We start from the raw sequence: 21,986 nt of genomic DNA on the forward strand, positions 1-21,986 counted from the left end.
TACTCACAAAACCCAGTGTTTGTCCTCTATTGCATTATCAGTGGATGATCCCAGTATGTTTTTATCCATTTAGAACCTGTAGTGATCGCATGTTCATAATTTATTATCAGAGGTTTGAGACCTACCCATTGTAACTTTCATGCATGGATATCTGCTTAGGGTTAGACCTCACTGAAGGAAGCAAAAGAACCTGGTGGACAGAAGGAGGCAGGCTCAGGGAAAGTTTGTTGCTTTAGGAGAAGCTTTATTTCTCTGAAATGTGAAAATAACTGAAATTTAAACTTTTCATTGCCAGGTGTTTTAGGTACTTCTTAGGCCTTAGAAGATTGGAATTCTTAGAAAAAAAATGTGTGAGGGATGTGTGCTTAAAATATACTGTTCTCTGGTAGGAATTTGTATATATTTGTGATAGACCAATCCATCACCTTTAGGGTTAATATGCTTCTCTAATTTTTACCTAGTAATGGCTTAGGAGCAGGGAGTCAGCTCTTTGTGTTTTTCAGTTTCTCCCCTCTTTGGAAACCACTGATTTTTATAAGTATGTCACTGAGTCACTCTATTTTTATTTGGAATCTCTTACTACTTGGAGTTTCTATTTTATTTTCAGTCTCCACTAACTTTTAATAATGGGACAAGCCTTGAAAGTCTCCTACCTAGAGACTAGACTTCTAATAAAGATCCACATATAATGTTATTTAGCCAAATGTTTATACACAGAATTCATGACAATAGTGATTGTTTCCCATATGATCCTCTGCATTTAACATTCTGGGTCTAATAGATTCTAAACTTTTTTCCATTTATATATTGTGTTTCACTTCTCTAATACCAAGAATTTTTATTGTCAGCGCTAAAAGCATAATTTTCCACATTTTGTTGTTCCTGAAATCGCAGTGTATCTTATAAGTGGTGGATATATTTCATATGGGAGGATTTCTTTTCTTCCCCAAAAGCTGTTAATTGAATTTTTGGATTCATCTTTAAATTGTGAAAAGTATTTGTTAAATCTCTGCATCTTCTCTAGAATAGAATGTGATGATTTGGACATGGTTTTTTGCCAAGAGTCCCAGGTTGGTCTTGGCCTTCAAATTAACATCTGTTCCTATCGTTCTACAATAGCAGTTCCCATCTTGGAAGAAACCTCAATTATTTATTAGTAAACTTGTCTGGTTGAGAATATGGCAGCTGTTCAAACTTTTTTTTAATGACTCTTAAGCTAAATACCTATTTAACAGTTTATTTTTGCTGTAAAAAACTAATTTACAAATGGAAACAACTGAAAAATTGGAATAAACGGGACAAACTATTAAATATCTAGCTTATGCAATGCAGGCACAATAAGGGAGACAAGGATGGATGAAACAGTCTGTATATGTAGCCAGAAGGGCTTCACCTTTTCCAGATCTGCAGTTTTTTCCAACATGTCTAAAGAAAAAGTATTCTAAATTCATTGAAACTGTGTGACTCTCTAGCTTAGCAATTGCAATGGGGGAGAGAGGCTGTGAAATATCTCTAAGGAGATGAGCTTCTGTTTAATAATAGGGTTCCCGTGCTTTACCCAAAAATGTAGGCTTAAATGTAGACTTTGCCCCTCTTCATCAGAAATTATTCACAGGGACACCTGGGTGGCTCAGCGGTTGAGCGTCTGCCTTCGGCTCAGGTAGTGATCCCAGGGTCCCGGGATCAAGTTTCGCATCAGGCTCCTTGAGGGAAGACTGCTTCTCCCTCAGCCTACGTCTCTGCCTCTCTCTCCCTCTCTCTCATGAATAAATAAAACCTTTAAAAAAATGATTCACCAGTTTATTTATGGTTATATAAATTATCTCTACATTTTTTTCCTTGAAAAATACTGTCTAGGAAATCATAGAATGATAAAACGAGAGAAGAGTCACTCTTCTAGTGAGCCTTTGCTTCCTTGCTTGTGTTGGCACTTAAAAGAAATTCTATACTATTTATTTGTTGTTTTTGTTCAGCATTGAGTTACAGCTACAGGAACTAGGCCCTGTCATTCGTAGTGGTGTCTACTCCCATCTTGAAGCTTTTGTGCCATGCAACAAAGAAACACTGGTAAAACGTCTAAAGAAGTTACATCTCAACGTCCAGGTAAGAGGAGGAATAATAATATCCATATCTGGAGGCTTATCGCTGGTTTCTATTTGGGACTTTTGCATATTAGTTGCTTTTCAGTCTTACTGTATGTATTGAATAACTATAGGAGTTATTAAAGACACATTGGATCTCTTGGAAAAATTTACTGTTCAACAATTGATAAATCTAGATGAGAATGTTTTTTAAGGCGTCGATTCTTGGGCTGGTAAGTTAACTTTAGGTCCACAGCTGACACAACTTTACCCTCAACAACTATCTGACAGATTTATAACTCAGTTTTTTTATTACTAAAACGATTCTATGCAGATATGTTCACACCTATCTTGCACAAACCAATGGAAAGAACACAGAGTTACATGTAAACTTAGAGATTTTTTTGGTGTAATCATCCATGTTTTGCTAGATTCTCCTGGTAATTGTCCAACTTTGAATGCTTCCAGTGGTCAGAAACATTTCATTGTAATACCAAAAAATTCTTCCAGGCACTGAGACAAATCCAAGGGCTTTCCACCCAGATGCTTTCTACCCTGTTGGTCCTAATTGTACCTTTGAGTCCACTCATAAAACTAATCATTTGTCACTTTTAGAGCTTTCGTGTTTTTGAAAGCTTCTATTATGTCCCTTCTTTCACTTTATGTAAAATGGTTTTTAGTACCTTCACTGTTCTGATTACTCTTCCCATAATTTATTTGATTACATATTTTTAAAATATTTATAACCTGCAAGTAATGGAAAAGAATTTAAATGCAGTTTAAGACAAAAAAGGACTTCTTTTTTCTATTAATAAAAGTATTTCATGGAAGTAAAAATACAGCCAGGAAGGGATAGGAACTGATCCTTTGGATTAATTCTTGTTTCTCTCTACCTGTCTCCCCATGTCTCATTTTTATCTTTCTGTGTGGATCTGAAAATAAGATTATCCTCAAGGTTTTATATTACAGAAAAGCGACACACACAGACTGACTGAGCCCTCTCAACTCGGTCTAAGCTCTTGGGTTCTGATTATACTATCTTGGGTCAACCAAAATTTTTCTGGCCACATAGCACAACTTGGCTGTCCAAGGCCCCCCATGGCTCTAACGAGGGATTGAATGTGGTGCCCTGGACCACTAGTAATGTGATCTGACAGGCATAGAATTCTTTATTATAGGTATTATACTTCTGTTAATAAAACAATTAAGAGTCTGCCACATGCTAGGCATGGAGCCTGCTTGAGATTCTCTCTCCCCCTTTCCACCTCCCTATACACACACTCTCTAAAATAATAATAATAATAATAATAATAATAATAATAAATAAATTCAGAGTTTTTTCTCAGTTTAAAGCAGAGTAATAAATAAATGAAATTTACTCGAGGTCACAGATTTTATGTCTGTGCCTGGCTCCTTCAGACATTGACAGTTGGAGCTTACTGCCATACATTCAGGATGACAGAAATGGTCCAATAAAAAAAGATCTAGAGGTAGGAGAACTTTTTGCATATTATATTTTCTAAGGAATATTTCAGATTTGATGTTTGAAGTTATTTAATATGCCTGTTGGTTGTAGAAGGCATTTATCTTAATCCTTGCTTTTCTTTATATGGTTTTATCATGTACATTTATAATCCCTGAATACTATATTGTTGGATTTTGTATATTCTTGAGCTTCAAATAAATAGAGTGATATTATCGCCATACTTTTCTTCTGCAGCATACTTTTAAAAATGTATGTATGGGGATACCTGGGTGGCTTAGCTGTTAAGCACCTTCCTTCAGCTCAGGGCATGATCCTGGAATCCTGGGATCGAGTCCCACATCAGGCTCCCTGCATTGAGCTTGCTTCTCCCTCTGCCTGTGTCTCTGCCTCTCTCTTTCTGTGTCTCTCATGAATAAACAAAATATTTTAAAAATTAATAAAAATAAAAGTATATGTATGTATGTATTTATTTATTTATTTGAGAGAGAGAGAGCATGCACACCAGCAGAGGGGAAGGGCAGAGGGAGAAATAGGCTCCTTGCTGAGCATGGAGCCCGACACAGGACTTGATCTTAGGACCCTGGGATCATCACCCGAGCCGAAGACACCTACTGAGCCACCCAGTTGCCCCATGCAGCTTGCTTTTTTACACTGAACATTATGTACCTCAGATTTATTTGTCTTTACGTGTGGTGAACTTCATTTTTAGAGTACATTTGCTGTACAATCTATAAATATATTCAAATTAATTTATTCATTTTACTGTTGATGGATATTTGGGTTGTTCCCAGACAGATAGTCTCAGCTACATAATTAAGAAATGATCACCTTGGGGGATACCTGGGTGGCTCAGTGGTTGAGTGTCTGCCTTCGGCTCAGGTCATGATCCTGGGGTCCTGGGATCAAGTCCTGCATCAGGCTCTCCATAGGTAGCCTGCTTCTCTTTCTGCCTATGTCTCTGCCCCTCTCTCTGTGTCTCTCATGAATAAATAAATAAAATCTTAAAAAAAAAAAAAAAGAAGTGATCACCTAGGAACCATGATACTAAATGTTCATATTTTTTAATGGAATTTTTATAGCAAACACTGTCATATGTATAATAATACTTACTAATTAGCATGCATGAAAATAGTAAGTCTTCCAGTTTCCTCTTTCTTTTTGGCCTTGACCTTGCATTTTTGCTTGCCAGTGTAGGTCACAATTAGTAACAATAAACGAAAGAACAGGATGCCAACATCCTGTTGGTAGTCACCCAAACCAAATTGCATGTTCCATTGTTGGCAAAGCAGTATCTCCTCTTGCGGTACTGGTTCCCTATCCTAATGAGGATCAACTAGTAGTGGTCTGCACAATGTAGATTTTGTTCTTTATTTAATCCTAAAGTGTCCATATAATGTATTGGCCAAACGGGCATTTTTAAGAATGTAAAGGAATACATTGTGTGTCAACTAAACTCAAATAAAAATTTTTAAGAAAAAACACTATTAATTATGCTGGGGTAACAAGCAAAAAGTGGGATTCTCATTGGCTGCCTGGAAAGTTTGGTTATCCTAATTTTATATCCAGTTGCATTATGAAAAGTCATTGTGGTAGAAGAAATGTTTGGATTTAAATATGTTTTTAAGGAATATGTTTACATTTCAAATCTATAATCAGTATCTTTTGAGGATCTGCTTTAATTTTTGTAAATATGTTTTAAAAAGCTCTTAGTATATTTTTTTTGTCAGGATGATCGTTTAAGAGAGCCTCTGCAAAAACTGAAACTGGCTGTTAGCAACGTCATGCCTGAACAGCTATTTAAATACCAGGAGGACTGCCAAGCTCGTAGTCAAGCTAAGTGTGCCAAGTACGTACCTCTTTTATTTGCACCAGCTTTGCATTTGAGAAATATCTTTAGCTCGTAAGGATTGGTCTTATATAGACTGCATCACCAAGTAGAAATCCACATATGCCACTGAAATGGTATAATTGAATATTTTCTAAGTGACACAGCACTTTCCATTCAATTGCTTTGGTGTCAGAAGCAAAAGGTCTCTTGATTTAGTGTATGGGTATGATCAGAGCAAGAGCTGACACTGGTCAGATATTCACATGTCAACCAATTTGACTGGATAAAGTTGGACACAAATATTTCCTAAACTGAAAGATAAGTATTCATGGCCTTATGTTACAGTTTGAAGACCTCATTTACCAAACCATTTTATAACACATTTCAAAGTATTATGTATAAAATTAAGCAATTTAACAAGTGTCTCTGGAGTATATCATTGGCACTATTGGGTTAAAACTCTGCTTCATAAATCTTTTTCATTTTTAGGTTGCAAACAGATGAAGAACGAGAAAAAAATGGATCCGAGGAAGACGATGATGAGAAGCCAGGGAAACGTGTCATAGGACCAAGAAAGAAATTTCACTGGAATGACACCATCAGGTAAAATTTAACCAAAGCCTTCACTTTTAACCAAATAGATAATGCAGAACTAAGGTTTCTAATAAAAAGGATATACAGTAAATAGAAGAGTAGATTGGAAGCTACCAAAGATTAGTGTGTAGGAAAATTCATTCCATTCAGGACCAAAGGAAGATTCATTTGGTCCTGATATTCTTAGAGCGCTCTCACTTTTATTTTCGTATCCTATTTTTTTATAAGCTAATCTTCTAATAATTAAGTGTAAGTCATACTGGTTTCAGAAGGTGAAGTACTCCATATACTTGTATAATCAGTCATCTTTTTTACCAGTATTTCAGTACTCCAAGTAGAGGGTTTGGCTCAGGACTATCCTTTCAGTCTTTGGTGCCTAGATGAAAGGTATCAAAGGAAATTGTTTCATATTGGGGATTTGGCTGTAGTGCAATGAGTGATGTGTATTGGAAATTATTTATCTTCATGTCATCTTCTGAATTCTTGAGATAATATTCTTTATTATTGCTGTCAGATTTATGTGCTTTTAAAAAAATCTGTTTCAAGCTTAATTTTCCACAATTTTGCAGTCAAGATTTATATATAAATATATATTTTTAATCTGTTTAGAACTTTGTTATGTAACCTTGTTGAGATCAAATTGGGATGCTATGAGTTAGAGCCAAATAAAAGCCAGTCCGCTGAGGATTATCTTAAATCCTTTATGGAGACAGAGGTGAAACCATTGTGGCCTAAGGGCTGGATGCAGGCAAGGTAAGAAATATGACATCCTAGATTTTACTTTACTTTCTTATTATTGCTATTATTAAAGATACATATATATACACACACGACATTCATTTTGCTAAGAACCTAGTGTGGTTAGCATTCTATACAGTCATCTCAGATGATCTCTGCTTTGAAAACTTCAAGCACTGAAAAGACAAAACAATCACATGGACCTGGAGATACAGAGATTCATATAAAGAGTGATATTTTTTTGCCAGCCACTTTTTCCTTTTTGCACCTGAATTCGCTAATAGAGAAATGGGAGGAGGAGAAGATGGTTATGAACTTTGGGAGGGGAACTTCACAGGGGTATCAGGAAGATAAGGAACCAAATACAAAATTGAGAGATAGGAAAAGACACCCCAACCTTACCTTCTGTTGAAAATAGTCAATGTAGAGTGGTATCTCAAAAATTAAGAGTAGCCCAATTTAAAGTTTAAGGAAGTAAGAATGTTAAAATTAATAAATTTGGTTATCTCAAACTCTCATTTTAAAGTGTTCCATCTAAAATCAACAAAACATCTGTTGATCTGTTAAAGATTTAAAAAAATAAATGTGCCATAAAAATCCCCACAAAATAGATTATTGAATTTACTCTGTGCCATTATAACTCTCATTTGATAAATAAGTAATAGACTGTTGAAAATCATGTAACTAAAACAAAGTGGCGATCATTATCTGTTACACAAAAATGATCATGTTTTTTTAACTTTTGCAGAATGCTTTTTAAGGAAAGCCGGAGTGTACATAATCATCTTACTTCTGCTCCGTGAGTAAAACAGAATCCAGATTACTTCATTTATTTTTGCTCACATTATGTGCTTTAATAAACAAAAGTACTATTTATTACTGCTAGGTGAAATAGTACTTTTTTTTTTTTTTAGGTGAAATAGTACTTAAATGTACATTTAGATAATCTCCCATTTTACAGTAGTAAAATACTTTAAAAAAGTAACAAAAAAAAAAGTTCTCAGGCTAGTCTCCAAAAACCTGAATCTGTGCTGCCTGAGATTTGGTAGTTAGGAGCCATGTAAACAGGAAGGCTCTGATGGTTTCCTTTGTTCCTGGGCTGCCTTCCCTCCAGTTCTTTGGTGTCTTCCTTCTTTTCCCCTCTACGACCATCAGTGTGGCTAACCTATAGCTTTGTGCAGTCCAAGATGGTTTCGTATATATGCCTGCCTTGCCTTGCCTTACAGAGTGTTTTATTCCACAAAATTAACTTATTCTTCATTTCCTTCCCTTCTTTTCAAAGCTGAGTATTCCCTTAGTGATATGATTACTGAAGAAAGGTCTCTTAACCTGATAGGCAGTAGTAAAAGCTGCGGTTTTTGTGGTTGCATGTTTGGGTGAATATGACTTGACTAGAATTTTATTTTTACCGACAACTTGGGGCCGTTTCTCTGTAGCATAGAAGTGTGGTAATAGTTAATAAAATATTAAATTAGCAGGGTATGAGAATTTATGGATCACTGTAATTCAGTATTCTAAGAGGTCTGGTTAGCAGTATTACGGAACTCTGCTTGTATACAATTACAGTGGAAATTTTTTACAACTCTTAGAAAGAACACTTTGTTAGCATATTGTCAGAGTTGTATTGAGTTGGTTGTGGTTTTCAGTTTTTGCTGTTTTTATTGCTGGTGGTTTAGTTATCCTGGGGTGGGGGGAAATATATGTATTGGTGTCAATAACATTTCTGGCCTTTAACTTAACCATAGTTATAAAATTACATATGTTTTACAATTCAGATATAAATAATTAATTCCTTTAAACCTAAAGCAGATGTTTATATAGATCCTTTCTCCCAGTTTTTTTTAGTAGCTATATTACTATGACTAAGTTCTATTTTGTATCAGAAAGTGGAAATCTATGGGATACGTGGGCCTGGACATCTTTTGCCTCAATAGTCTTTATTAAAAAAACTTTGAAAATTACTTTTGTTTTAATGAAGTTGAAGATTGACAGTTTTTTTTTTTTTTTAAGATTTACTTACTTATTTATTTATTTATTTATGATAGACATAGAGGGGGAGAGAGAGAGAGGCAGAGACACAGGCAAGGAGAGAAGCAGGCTCCATGCTAGGAGCCCGACGCGGGACTCGATCCCGGGACTCCAGGATTGCGCCCTGGGCCAAAGGCAGGCGCCAAACCGCTGAGCCACCCAGGGATCTCCAAGATTGACAGTTTTAATCAAGATATTTTTTAATTTAATGGATAACATTTCAACATATTGAAGTTGAAATAACCAGTGTGAGATATTTTAGCTTGTTAACCCTTTAATTATCCAACAGACATTTGAGTATTTTCTCCTACTATGGAACCTGTAAGATTTTTTTCGTCTTCAGACTTTTTCACACTGCTTCCCAAAGGTACCAAGGTTCCGTGGTAACTTTTTTGCATTTTTTGTTCTGTCATTTTGACATTTATTTGTATTTTTATATTAAAATAATTTTCTTTAAAAATAAAGATTTTTTTTGTTTTAAAAATAATGCCCCATTTATAACTTCTCCCCAAATTATGGTTTAATTTGAGCTGAAAGTTTCTTGAAGTTCATTTTCCTATAAATAATTATAAATTCTTAGCAGTTCTTTGAAGTGAGTCCTTAGGCAGCTATGTTACCCTACCTTGAGGTTTTTTTGTTTTTTTTTTAATTTTTGAGTATTTGCATTTAATTTTTAAAAAAAACCTTTATCTACAGTTCATGTTTTGCTAATGGTTTGGCCTTTCTTTCCAGTTGATTGAAATTGAAGGAACTGTTACTGTATATTCACATATAAACTGAGCACTTACATATAGTTCCTTCCTACATAGAGTTTTCCAAATAGCATAAGAAATTATTTACCCATGTAATGACAAGATTATGTTATAATTTCCTAATGAGTGACCTAACTGCTACTGAAATGGCCTCCTTTTTCATTTTTTGTCTTAGGGCAAAGAAAAAGGTGATTCCTGCACCTAAACCCAAAGTGAAGGTAAGTATTAGTCATGATTGGGGAATGTTGAAATACATTCTTAAGATGCAAAGGATATATGTGGTTGTTTTTTTTTTTTTTTTTTTTAAGATTTTATTTATTTATTCATGAGAGGCAGAGAGAGAGAGAGAGAGGCAGAGACACAGGCAGAGGAGAAGCAGGCTCCATGCAGGGAGCCTGACATGGGACTCGATCCCAGGACTCCAGGGTCAGGCCCTGGGCTGAAGGTGGCACTAAACTGCTGAGCCACCTGGGCTGCCCTATGTGTTTGGCATAGGTAGATAGGTACCATACTTTTAAGAAGAGTGTTTTTAAACTTTGTAAAAATCCTAGAACTATTGTATTTCAGAGAATTAAATTGTAAGATTTAGCCTAATATGTTAAAAGTGCTCTATCAAATATAACAAATATCCTTTAAAAGCATAGTTGAGATTGCAAGTATATGAGAAATCCATAACGCCCAAAACAAGCTGCTGCCAGTGTTAATCTGTCATTGAAACTTTGGTTGCCTTTAGGTGCCTTTGCTGATTTTCATCAGTTGCTTTATGATTTATTTTTAAATATCTTCTCAGAGCACAGCAGATAGGGTTTTCTTAGCCTTATATAGGTTAGGAATTAGACTGAAACTATGGATAAACCTGGGAACTTCAAAGGATAACATCTTTAGTAAAAGAAAGGACTAGAAAAGAAATCCGCTCATCAGCAGAAAGATAAGAAACTTGGGTGTCTTGGCCTGAGTTCTAGAAATCCTTCCTGAGAATTTTCCCTGGTTTCAGAGTTTAATTTATACTACCTACAAGATCTGGGAAATTCTCAAGCTTTGAAAATAACTTAAAGGTATTAGATTAGTTATTAACCCAGGGCAGATGACAAATCACATTCTCTCTGGAATAATGCCATTTCATTCCAGGCCTCAAAGGCTTACCACATATATACTATGTCAAACAAGAGCTTAAAATCTGAAAATACAGAATATATAAGGAAATAAGTTACTATGAGTGAGAGTCAGCAGAAACATTTGACAGAATTAGATCCCTGAGAAGGGCAAGTGATGGATTTATTGGGTTTAGAAATAAAGGAATCTAACTTGTTTAATATTTAAAGGAGAAAAGGGGATAAAAAATACCAAAATAGATAAAGCAGAGTTGGGAAAAAAAAAAAACAAGTATATAACAAGTGAAAATTGTAATAATTCAAAAGTAAAATTGTAAAGAAAGCCCACATCTTTAGGTTTTGAACTTTCACCCTAGCTTTCATCTCTTTAAATAGATGAATTTCCTTGCTTATGAGGTCATTGCCAGAAGGTCAATATTTGTTACTCTGTAGCCTTCTTAACTTTTAGTATTAGAAGCTCTTTGTATACAGAGTAAATAGTCCTTCTATACCTCATTTGTCTTCTAATCCAAATAATACTGAGCCAGTATTTCTTCACATCTGTTGAGTTCATGCTTTGCTTGACATTTTATTTTTAAACTTCTAATTCTCTCCATAAAGTGTTGATTAAATTTTAATGCGTGTATTCAAACATATGATTAATTTATCAGAATTCTAATGGTGACAAGGGTGGTATAGGGGAATTAACCTGTTTTTTGTGTGTGTCTTCGTGATTAAATTACCGTTTCCTTTTCCCCAAAAGGAAAAACTATTGCTGATTTGTGTTTTTCCTATCCTGCCACCCATCAAATACCTATTTTAGTTATAAAGGCAATAAGAAAGTATAGTAGGAAATGCAAATGCAGAAAAGTAAGGAGAAAAGTAGAAGTATCCAGGGAGAAAAAGCTCTTCCTTTCTGGTACACACTCACCATCCCTTCTTCTGTATCTCTGTCTTTGCCATCAGTCCTTCCATCTATCCAAACAGCCATTCATTTGTTCAGATTGAATTAACATTTTATAAATGGGATAACCTACTTTTTAAACTCGAGTATATGCCCTGGAAAATCATCTCTCCTGGTATAAATTTATATAGTATGCCGGTGGATATATTTAACATTACTTTTATAAGAAAAAATCAATTTAGGGGCAACTGGCTGGTTCAGTCAGAAGAGCATGCAACTCCTGATCTCAGGATGTGAGTTCAAATCCCATGTCAGGTGTAGAGATTATTTAAATAAAAAATAAAACTTAAAATAAAAAAGTTATTTAACAGGTACTTGGCTGGTTCATTTGGTAGAGCATGCAACTCTTGATCTCAGGGTTGTGAGTTCAAGCCCCACATTGGGCCTAGAGCTTACTTTAAAAAAATATTAAATAAATAATCGTAAATAAAAATGAAACCAGTTTATTCTTTTAAAAAAATAAAAAGTTACATTAAAAATCCATTTATATTGGTAATGCTATCATTATTATTCTGATATATTTCCCCACCCTCAGTTTCTGTACTTTTTAATAAAAATGGTATTTTCACTAATGATAATTGGATGGATGGCATGTCAAAGCAAACGTGTATCATAGGTATTACCCATTTGTCTTAACAGTTTTGATCTCAGTGCAGTTACACTACAGAATTCTGAGAGGCAGCAGGCTTTTCAATCAGGGCTTGTAGAATAGCAGCTTAGAAAAACTGCTGAGGAAGTTAGAGTTTAACAGCCTTCTTAACAGCTACTTTACTGTAATACCTTAGAAGGTGATGGTAAAGACACTTCCTCTCTATTCTTTCCCCACTCAGGTTTAGGTAAGTGCTGTATAAATTGATGTGTAATTCGGGACGCCTGGGTGGCTCAGCAGTTGAGCTCCTGCCTTTGGCTCAGGGCATGATCCCAGAGTCCTGGGATCGAGTCTCGCATCAGGCTCCCTCCAGGGGGCCTGCTTCTCCCTCTGCCTATGTCTCTGTCTCTCTCTCTCTGTCTCTCATGAATACATAAATAGAATCTTAAAAAAAAAATTGATGTGTAATTCAAGACTTTGGGGTTAGGTTTTTTTGAGTTTGTTTTTAAGAAACTAATCAAAGAAACTTTGAAGTGCTTTTTATGTAATGGTTTTAATTCTTCTTAATCTTAAAAATGACGAGTCAAATTCCTTATATTTCTCTTTTAAGGAAAATGGTTGCTTTTTTTTTTTTAGATTTTTTTTTTTTAATTTATCTGAGAAACAGGAGAGAGATATCATGAGCAGGAGGGGGGCAGAAGGAAGGGAAAGGGAGGGCTCCACACTGAGCACAGAGCCCCACACAGGCCTGATCTAATGACCCTGAGATCACGACGAGCCAAAACCAAGAGTCGGAAGTCCAACCGACTGATATATTATCATCCCTGGCGCCCTGAAACAAATATTTTTTAATTCTTTTGCTCTTTGAATATTTTAAACTGTGCACTAATTCTCTTTTCCTTGAATTTTAAGAAACTTCATTTTTTTGGAAAAAAAAATACAAAATTCTCTTAGGTATTCAGAATTTTAATTCCCAGTACCCTTGTTTTCTTAATGTATAGTGCCTTGCTCAAAGTAGGCATTTAGTAAATACCTGTTGAATAAATTACAAATGACTTCTACCATAATGAATAGAAGACATAATTTAAGTATACTTGGATTGAATCCCAGTTTGATGTACCACTTTCTCTACGTACTGAGTATGGGTGGCTACAGGACAGGGCATACAGAGGCAGAAATACAAGGGTCCAGAAAGTGAGCATTAGTTCCTAGCAAATCATACCTCAGAAGAAGGGTAGTGTCTTAGGATAAAGGCAGAGTTTCTCCTACGTACAAGGAGAATAAAAAGAAAGTACTCTCTGAACAGATGGATTTGGAATAGTATCTGAAGATCTGATGCAGGTGGGTGGGGTGAAGGAGGGTTTCACCAATAGTGTAACTAGTGTATGAATGCTCTTTTGGCTTGGTTTTAAGTCTTCTTAGAAGAGCTTACTAAGGCGTAGCAGCTGTGTTTAATGGATCAGATGCTCTGGCTTATGAGGACAGTTCAGTCAGGAGCTCTGTCCTCAGAACTGCTTTGGTTTTTTCAGTCTACAGCTACCAATAGAATTTTAATCACTGCAAGACTTTCTTAGTCCTTTTAAAGACTAATACTTAGTAACTATTTATTAATCATTTAATTTGTTCCACTATAACGCTGTTTATGCTAGGAGTGTAGTCCAAAAAAGGACCAGAAAACTCCTGCATCCCTGGTGGCTTCAGTTGGGGGTCCTTCCGTGAGCTCTAGCACATCTGCCGTGGCCTCTACCAGCTCCAGCTCTACGACAGCGCAGGAGACCATCTGCCTTGATGACTCCCTAGATGAAGACCTTTCTTTCCATCCACCTGCACTGGATCTTGTTTCTGAAGCTTTAGCTGTTATCAACAATGGGAACAAAGGCCCTCCAGCTGGCTCAAGGATAAGTATGCCAACTGCAAAACCTCGTCCAGGACTGAGAGAAGAAAAGTTAGCAAGCATCATGAGTAAACTGCCGCTGGCTGCTCCTAAAAAACTAGATTCTCCTCAGACTGCACATTCATCAAGTCTTATTGCTGGTCACACAGGGCCAGTACCAAAGAAACCCCAGGATTTAGCTCATACTGGCATCTCTTCAGGCCTTATTGCTGGTTCTTCAATTCAGAACCCTAAAGTTTCCTTGGAACCTCTGCCAGCCAGGCTGCTTCAACAAGGACTACAGAGGTCGAGTCAGATCCATGCTTCTTCCTCTGCACAGACCCACGTGTCCTCTTCTTCCCAAGCCCAAGTTTCTGCCTCCTCTCATGCTCTGGGGACACCAGAGGCCCAGGATGCTTCTTCGTTAACACAAGTAACAAAGGTGCACCAGCATTCAGCTGTCCAACAAAACTATGTGTCTCCATTACAAGCTACCATTAGTAAATCACAGACCAACCCAGTGGTGAAATTAAGTAATAATCCCCAACTTGCCTGTTCGTCCCCGCTTATTAAGAACTCGGATAAGCCACTTATGTACCGCCTTCCCTTATCTACTCCCTCACCTGGAAATGGTTCTCAAGGGTCCCACCCCCTGGTTTCTAGGACAGTACCCAGCACCACTACCTCCAGTAACTATTTAGCCAAGGCTATGGTGTCACAGATGTCCACGCAGGGTTTCAAATCTCCCTTCTCAATGGCTGCATCCCCCAAACTTGCCGCATCTCCAAAACCTGCCACATCTCCTAAACCCTTGCCCTCACCTAAGCCTTCTGCCTCCCCCAAGCCCTCTCTGTCAGCTAAGCCTTCGGTATCAACTAAACTTATTTCTAAATCCAACCCCACTCCCAAGCCTCCTGTACCCCCAAGCTCTTCCAGTCCAAATGCACTAGTAGCCCAGAGTAGCCACTCCAGCAGTAACAACCCAGTCCATAAACAGCCCAGTGGGATAAACCTCAGCAGACAGTCACCCACCTTGAATTTGCTGCCCTCTAATCGCGCTTCAGGCCTTCCATCCACAAAAAATCTTCAGGCCCCTTCAAAGCTCACAAATTCCTCATCCACTGGAACTGTTGGGAAGAATAGCTTGAGTGGAATTGCAGTGAATGTACCTGCCAGCAGAGGTAGCAACCTTAACTCAAGCGGAGCGAATAGGACTAGTCTCTCTGGGGGAACAGGAAGTGGAACACAGGGTGCTACTAAACCGTTGTCTACTCCACATAGACCATCCTCTGCCTCAGGGTCTTCAGTGGTAACAGCCAGTGTGCAGGTATGTATGTTCTATACGTTCAAGGGATAAAGTGTAAGATTGTGTGATCTTTCCTGTGAGTCCATTTAATAACCATATGTATAGCTTGTTTATAATAGCTTCTTACAACTTATAGACAAGGAATGTTCCTGGTGCTGATGTCATAGTAATGGGGATACTTGGTGGATGAGGTTTTTGTTGGGATGTGGATTTTTTTTTTTTTTTTTTTTTTGGTAAAGTAACACATACATGCTTTCGCAGTTTTTGAAAAACACGTAAAATGCATATTTAAAACTATATGTTGTCAAAAGTCCAGAACAAATCAGTGACTTACAAGTTTAACAGACTCTCACTTGTCTCTCTTCTCCCCTTCTCTAGTCCCCCTTTCTCCTGGCAACTTCTTGATTTTTTTACTTAATCAAATTTTACATTCATGGGTTTTTTTCCTGTAATCATTTGTCTTTTCAAAAAAATTTTTTATTTTGCATGAATTTTACAGCTATTCATATAGAACTCTTCACCAGATTATTGTCAGTATTCTTTTATACCACAGTTTCCCCATTTGTGAGTTCTTAATTTAAATTTATCTCACAGTTAGCAGGAGTGCCTCACTCAAGGAGTCTTTTCAAGAAGGCTAACTTGAAACCTGTTTTACCGTAGCTCGAGCATACCTGATGATTTCTGTGCTGTCACACTTGAGTATGTGTAGACTTCTTGGGTCACTGTCTCCCTCCCAATCTTATAAATACTGTTCCACTGACCTTTGCTTAGTATTCAGGATTATAGGGAAGTTGTAGGCTGTCCAGTATTTTGTTACCTCGTACGTGCTTTTTCTGCCTAAATGCCTAAGATTTTCTCTTTTTCCTTGAAATTAAAGTATCAAATTTAATTTAATTTTAATTTTTAAATTTTAATTTTTGTTGATTTTGTACCTAGAACGTGGTAACACTTTTCAGTCTAATAACCTGGTGGCTTTTTCAGTTCAAGAATATTTTGTCCTGTGATGTGTTTCATTATCGTTTCTGATCCATTTGGCCTAGGTTTGTTGAGAACTCTGTATCACTCCTATTTCATCTCTTTCTTTCCACAGCCTGTCACTATTTTCATTTTTCTGCCTCTCCTTATATTCTGAGACTTGTCAGATTTGTCTTTCACGTGATCAGTTTGATTTCTTAAATATTCTTCCTCCCTGTCCCTCACCCCAAAAAAGTAATACATATTCACTGTAGGCAAATTCACAAAAAAGAAAAATCACCCGTCATCCCACCACTGTTTATATTTTCCTGTTACTTTTTTGGATTCTTGTCAAGAAAGTGAGTTTCACATAATACGCTGTTTCACAACAAGCTTTGAAAAAATATGTAACATTTTATGATGTATTAGTCATTTAGATTATTAAGTGCTTTTTGAAGACATGACTTTTGTTGATTTGTGGAATTCTGTTGCTTTGTACTGCTTCCTGTGGATGGGGAGTAGGAGCATCTAATAACAGAATGGTTACCTTGCTGTTTGTAGATGTTTTCTGCTCTTCAGTACAAGTTAAACATTTGTATTCATAAACACGTGAAGCCCAAATCATTACTCTGCCATGACTGTAGGCTTAGTAATGAATGAATTTATTCCAGAATTCTAATCTACCACAAAATTCAATTAAATGATACCTTTAGTAGGTGAAATCTGGGACTCACTGATGTTTTATCTGCTTAGTTTTTTATCAGAAATAAAACAAAAAACCCTACTGATCAGGGATTGTATGTTAAAATCTAAGTTATAACTAAGGTCTGGAAGGTAGTCCACAATCCTCTTTGTGTATTACCTTTATTAAAATGTTGACTGTTTTTGACATTAATCTTCAATTTGAGTAAAGAGAATTATAACAAATGCCAGTTTCCTGCCACATGGGTCCTCTTTCCTAGTATCAGTTACTTTTAATTCTCTTAGCTTTTTCTGTGTTTTTAAATATTAAGAATGAATGGAAGACAATTTATTCTCTTAACTTCTTGTCATGATAAGGCTTTTAGCTCTGTTTATGCCTTTGCCATTCTCCTGAAAAAGTAAAATTACAACTTTTGCTTAAATCTGTGACTAAAATATTGTCTCTGTTGAGCTAAATTGTAAATTATGGTTTCATTTGCTTTTTTATTTTAAGTTTTTGGCTTTTGTCCTGAAGAAAAATTACCCCCCCCCCCCCCCGCCGCCCCTTCACTTTGAATTTAAGGTTAAATGTCTCTCCATCCTTTGTCATCTCCAAAGTCTCAGTTATATCCCTGTCCCACCATTGCCCACATCCTTCTTGTATTTGATCTTTTACCCCAGGAGAACCTAGATATTTGGCATAACAATTCATTTGTCAGTGGAGAACCTACATGGCAAAATTTGCATTTCCCTAAAGTAAATGCTTTCTTCTGGTTTTCATCCTTTCCAAAATGACTTTATGATTTTAAGGCCTTAATTTTCCTGCCTTTAGATTTGATCCTTTTTATTCTATCTTATTGGTTTGGCTGAAGAAAAGGTCAGTAATTGAATAAGATTGTGACTTTGGGAGAACCTGTGGTTTGTGGGTTTTTTGGTTTATGTGTTTGTTTTTTGTTTTTTTAATGTAGCCTCTAGATCCTGTCTCTCTAGCTCTAACACTAAAAGGAGATTCCCTGTCTGTGTCTGCAAAACATTCAACTCCTGTCTGAAAGAGCCATCTGTTCATTTGCAGAGTGAAAAGGACAGGTCCTGAGTTTAACAAGTTAAAATCTTTCTGGGTTCAGATTATTACCTCCACCTGCTTTCTATTTAACAATTTCCTGTTCAAGGCTTTCCTCTTCTTTCTTCCCCTTTGACTTACTGATTTTCTAAGAATTCTGTCTTTGCCACTTTATAATTCCCAAAATAATTCACTCTTTAAGCAAATGTTTTGAAGTGTTTAATATGTGCCAGGCACTCTTCTAGGTGTTGGGAAGATAGGGTGAACACCATACTCAAATTTCTCCTCTCATGGAGCATATATTCGGGTAGAGAAATACAAATGTTTAAAGAATAAAGTGCTATGAAAAATTAGAACAATAATAAGGTGCGATGTTGCTAACGTAGACAAGGGAGTTAGGGACAGCCTCTTTCAGGAGATAACATTTGAGCTGAGAATAGAATAAGCAGGCCAGTCATTTGGAGATAGGAGGGAACACACAGTCCAGGCTAGAGGGATGGTACGTGTGAAGACACTGAGATCAGAAGGAGCCTGATGTGTAGGTATGCATGGCTGGACTAGAGAGAGATGGATAGCTGATGAGGTCTTACATCAACCAGAACTATGTGATGAAGGACCTTGCAAGACCATGATAAGAACTTGGAGTTTTAATCTGTTGTGCAGTGGGACACCATTGGAGGGTCTTCAACAGGAGTGGTATGGTTTGATTTATATTTCAGAATATCACTCTGGTTGTGGAGAATGGAGGGCAGATGCACTCAGCAAAATAAAACGTGGTTAAAAAAATTCTCTCCCTCTCTCTCTCTCTCTCTCTCTCTCTCTCTCATATATATATATATATACACACACACATAATAAATGCCCACCACAAGAAGAGCATGGTTTTCCTTCATATTTTTCCCTGGAAATGAGATACAGAGGACGTGAAAGTATTTTTTATTATGGAGCATTACCCTGAACTGTGTGCCCATTTTAGGTTGATAACTTTTCCTGTATGCTTCCAAATGATATCAACAGTAGGATACCTGATTTTGAAAGATCTCCATCTTATAGGAGAAATTTATAAATGCCATGTAACATTTAGTCTGATGTTTCATTTTAGTTTTATAAACAAAAGTGGATATGAAGGTTTTTTGAAAGTACAAAATGTTACGCAGTTACGCATGATACCTTTTTTAATTGCTCAATTACTTAATTTGGGGAATTGCCTTAATTTACATTTTCCAGCTATTTTAATACTTCTGTTAACCTCCTCCAGAAAAGCTTGAGTTCTTCTTATAAGCAGTATTTAATGTTCCTCTCTAGGGGGCTCCACTTGGGGCACATGGTTTTGGAGTTGTGCCCCATATTATCCTGAGGTTACAAGAGAATTGTGATCAAAAGAAAACTTTTTAATTCTTAAATCGATGTGGGATCTCTTCTATCCAAATTGCTTCAAAATATCCTTATTTCTAACTTAGTAATTCTTTCCAGTGTATCCATTTTGTATATCGTGGTTGACCCAGTAAGGGAAAGATTAGAAAATAAGTAGCCAAATCCAAGCATAAGGTGATGAAGATTTGTATTTAAGTGTTAGAGAAACTGGATTAAAGAAAAAAAATGGAAAAAAAAAAAAAAGAATGGGCGTGTTGACAGTGAGTTCATCTCGTTTTTTTTTTGTTTTGTTTTGTTTTTTAAATGATGCCTAAAACTAAGGTTTCAAGCCCAGGTGTTGGGAAAAAATGAGACTATTAATGATAGCAGTGGACATATAGGGTGGGGGTCACATGATTGCAGGAGCTGATGAGTTCAGTTGTTGATGAGTGTTCCATATCCAAGTGACATTCCTCCCTGAGCTTTTGGATTTACAGGATTGAAACTGAGATGGGGATATAAATTTGAAAGCTACAAAGGAGATAAGGAAAGGGAAGGCTTTTGGAGAAAGAGTGGAAAACCAAATTGGAAGCCTTCTGAAGGATAGTCTTCCCTTTTTTGTTTAGCAGTGGGATGGACTCTTAGATGTATAAATGTATGTACTGTGGCATATATGAGATCAATTAACATTTTTCTCATATATTAACTAAGAAATAAAATTATCAGACCCTTTATTAATAATGTGTACTACTAGAAGAGGAGTGAGCACACACAAGAAACCTGGTAATAGTTAACATTGGTTACTAAAAAATACTCAAAGAATTCAGTTTTATTTACTAAATTTAGAAATGTAAAATTTTTGGCCAGGGAAACTTAGAATTGGTAAAGACTACAAAAGGAAATTCACAGTTGCAGAAACTATCATAGGTGATATCTGATACTAAGACAATTTTATTGTAACATTTGTTGATAAGTACGTGTAGAGAAAGTCAAAATGGAAAAAAAAAAAGTCAAAATGGGAAAAGATTATTGCTGAATAGAAAATTGTTCAAAGGATTAAATTAGCTTAATGAAGTGTAAGTAATTTCTCAGAGAAAGCTAATTAATGTTAGCATATTTCTGATTTAAATGTATTTTTCATACAAAGGGCATCAAAGCCCAGATAGTTAAAGCATTTTTAACACTAAAAGTGTTAAAACACTTTTTGCCTTAAGGAGTCTTAACAAGTTCAGAAAAGTAATGAAAATGGAAACCAGCTTTCAGAGGTTAAGGAGAAATTAGATAATGGGGAAATGAGGGGTATCATTTAGTAAATTTGATTAACAAACGAATACAAATAAGGTTGTTTCCAGGAGTTGAGGAAGAGCCAGGAATACCTCTAGTTGTTGTTGTTGTTGTTGTTGTTGTTTAATACCTGTAGTTGTAAGGAAAAAAAAAAGAGATGAGATCTCTGTATATGACAAGGCAGAGGAAAAGAGGAAACTTGGAAAAAGGTATAATACTGGATATTTGGACCAGCAAGTTCGGCATAGGTGGGATTCATGGCATAGGTAAGATGGTTAGTTTTGGAGAAGAGGCAGGTGAGGCTAATGAAGGAAGAGGAAGACCGACCATTCAGGAAGGCTTCAGTTCCTTAAGACGTTCTGATGGAACCAGAGGATACTGTATTACGAGCTCTCAGAGGGTCCTAGTCTGGAACAGTAACCACAGGGATTGTGTCGGGAAAGATGATAAAGCAATGAAATTACCAAGCATTTTCAAAGACCAAATTGAAATCACATGGAATTAATGACCAGTAGCTCAGATAGAGAGGCCAGGAGCAAAAGTGGAAAAGTGGAATTCTGAGGTGAGGAAAGAGTGAATAAGTGTTAATATAGGCATCAAATTAAGTTAAGGAGTTTAACGTGGTGATGAAGAGCTGAGTAGAGAATTATTTCCAAAACCAATATAGCTCTTAGAAATACATTTTCACCTCAGTCTTAATTTTCTGTCTCATAACATTTCTGTTAAAGTGGATATTGGACACAGTCTTGCACCCATGAGAATATTAAATAAAATAAATCAATTCAGGTTAAAGATTTGATTTCTTATTTATTTTGACCCCTGGTTTCTGCAGTCCACAGCAGGAGCATCATTATTGGCTAATGCCTCACCTCTGACTCTCATGACATCACCTTTGTCTGTAACAAATCAAAATGTGACTCCTTTTGGGATGCTGGGTGGCCTTGTTCCAGTGACCATGCCCTTCCAGTTTCCCTTGGAGCTACTTGGCTTTGGAACGGACACAGCTGGAGTGACAACCACCTCGGGATCTACCTCAGCCGCTTTCCACCATAGCCTAACTCAGAGTAAGTACGGCTCTCTCAGCTATTTAGCTACCTAGTTTGACAGAACAGGAAACCCCATGAGTTTATACTCTTTGAGAGACGTCCATTTGGAGCTAGGGAAGGTTACAAAAAAAATTTTTTTTAAGAAATAGTTTATTTCATTTAAATATAGTAAGTCATTTTAGAATCAGTTTTTATCTGTAATTCTTAAATGAACTATACTACATTTCTATCAATGAAATTAATAATAAGGAAGTCAGATTTGCTGGGTTATTTGCATA

General features: G+C 36.4%; 1 protein-coding gene across 6 annotated transcripts in view; it reads left to right on the top strand.

Annotated features, from left to right (window-relative positions):
- UBN2 (ubinuclein 2) overlaps window positions 1-21,986 on the top strand; it is a 72,525-nt gene that overhangs the window by 37,926 nt on the left and 12,613 nt on the right. For 5 of the 6 annotated variants that reach the window (XR_005987315.1, XM_041752091.1, XM_041752092.1 and 2 more), the window contains exons 8-15: window positions 1,974-2,103; window positions 5,295-5,413; window positions 5,885-5,998; window positions 6,599-6,742; window positions 7,476-7,526; window positions 9,683-9,725; window positions 13,801-15,351; window positions 21,495-21,726. Coding sequence is in view for 5 of the 6 variants with exons in the window: in XM_041752091.1 (XP_041608025.1) it covers window positions 1,974-2,103; window positions 5,295-5,413; window positions 5,885-5,998; window positions 6,599-6,742; window positions 7,476-7,526; window positions 9,683-9,725; window positions 13,801-15,351; window positions 21,495-21,726 (2,384 nt within the window). In the remaining variant the exon portion in view is untranslated. The remainder of the gene's footprint in view (window positions 1-1,973; window positions 2,104-5,294; window positions 5,414-5,884; window positions 5,999-6,598; window positions 6,743-7,475; window positions 7,527-9,682; window positions 9,726-13,800; window positions 15,352-21,494; window positions 21,727-21,986) is intronic. The other variant, XM_041752094.1, reaches the window with a different exon arrangement.

The sequence above is a fragment of the Vulpes lagopus genome, chromosome 4, assembly GCF_018345385.1.
Source record: "Vulpes lagopus strain Blue_001 chromosome 4, ASM1834538v1, whole genome shotgun sequence".
Lineage (NCBI taxonomy): Eukaryota > Metazoa > Chordata > Mammalia > Carnivora > Canidae > Vulpes > Vulpes lagopus.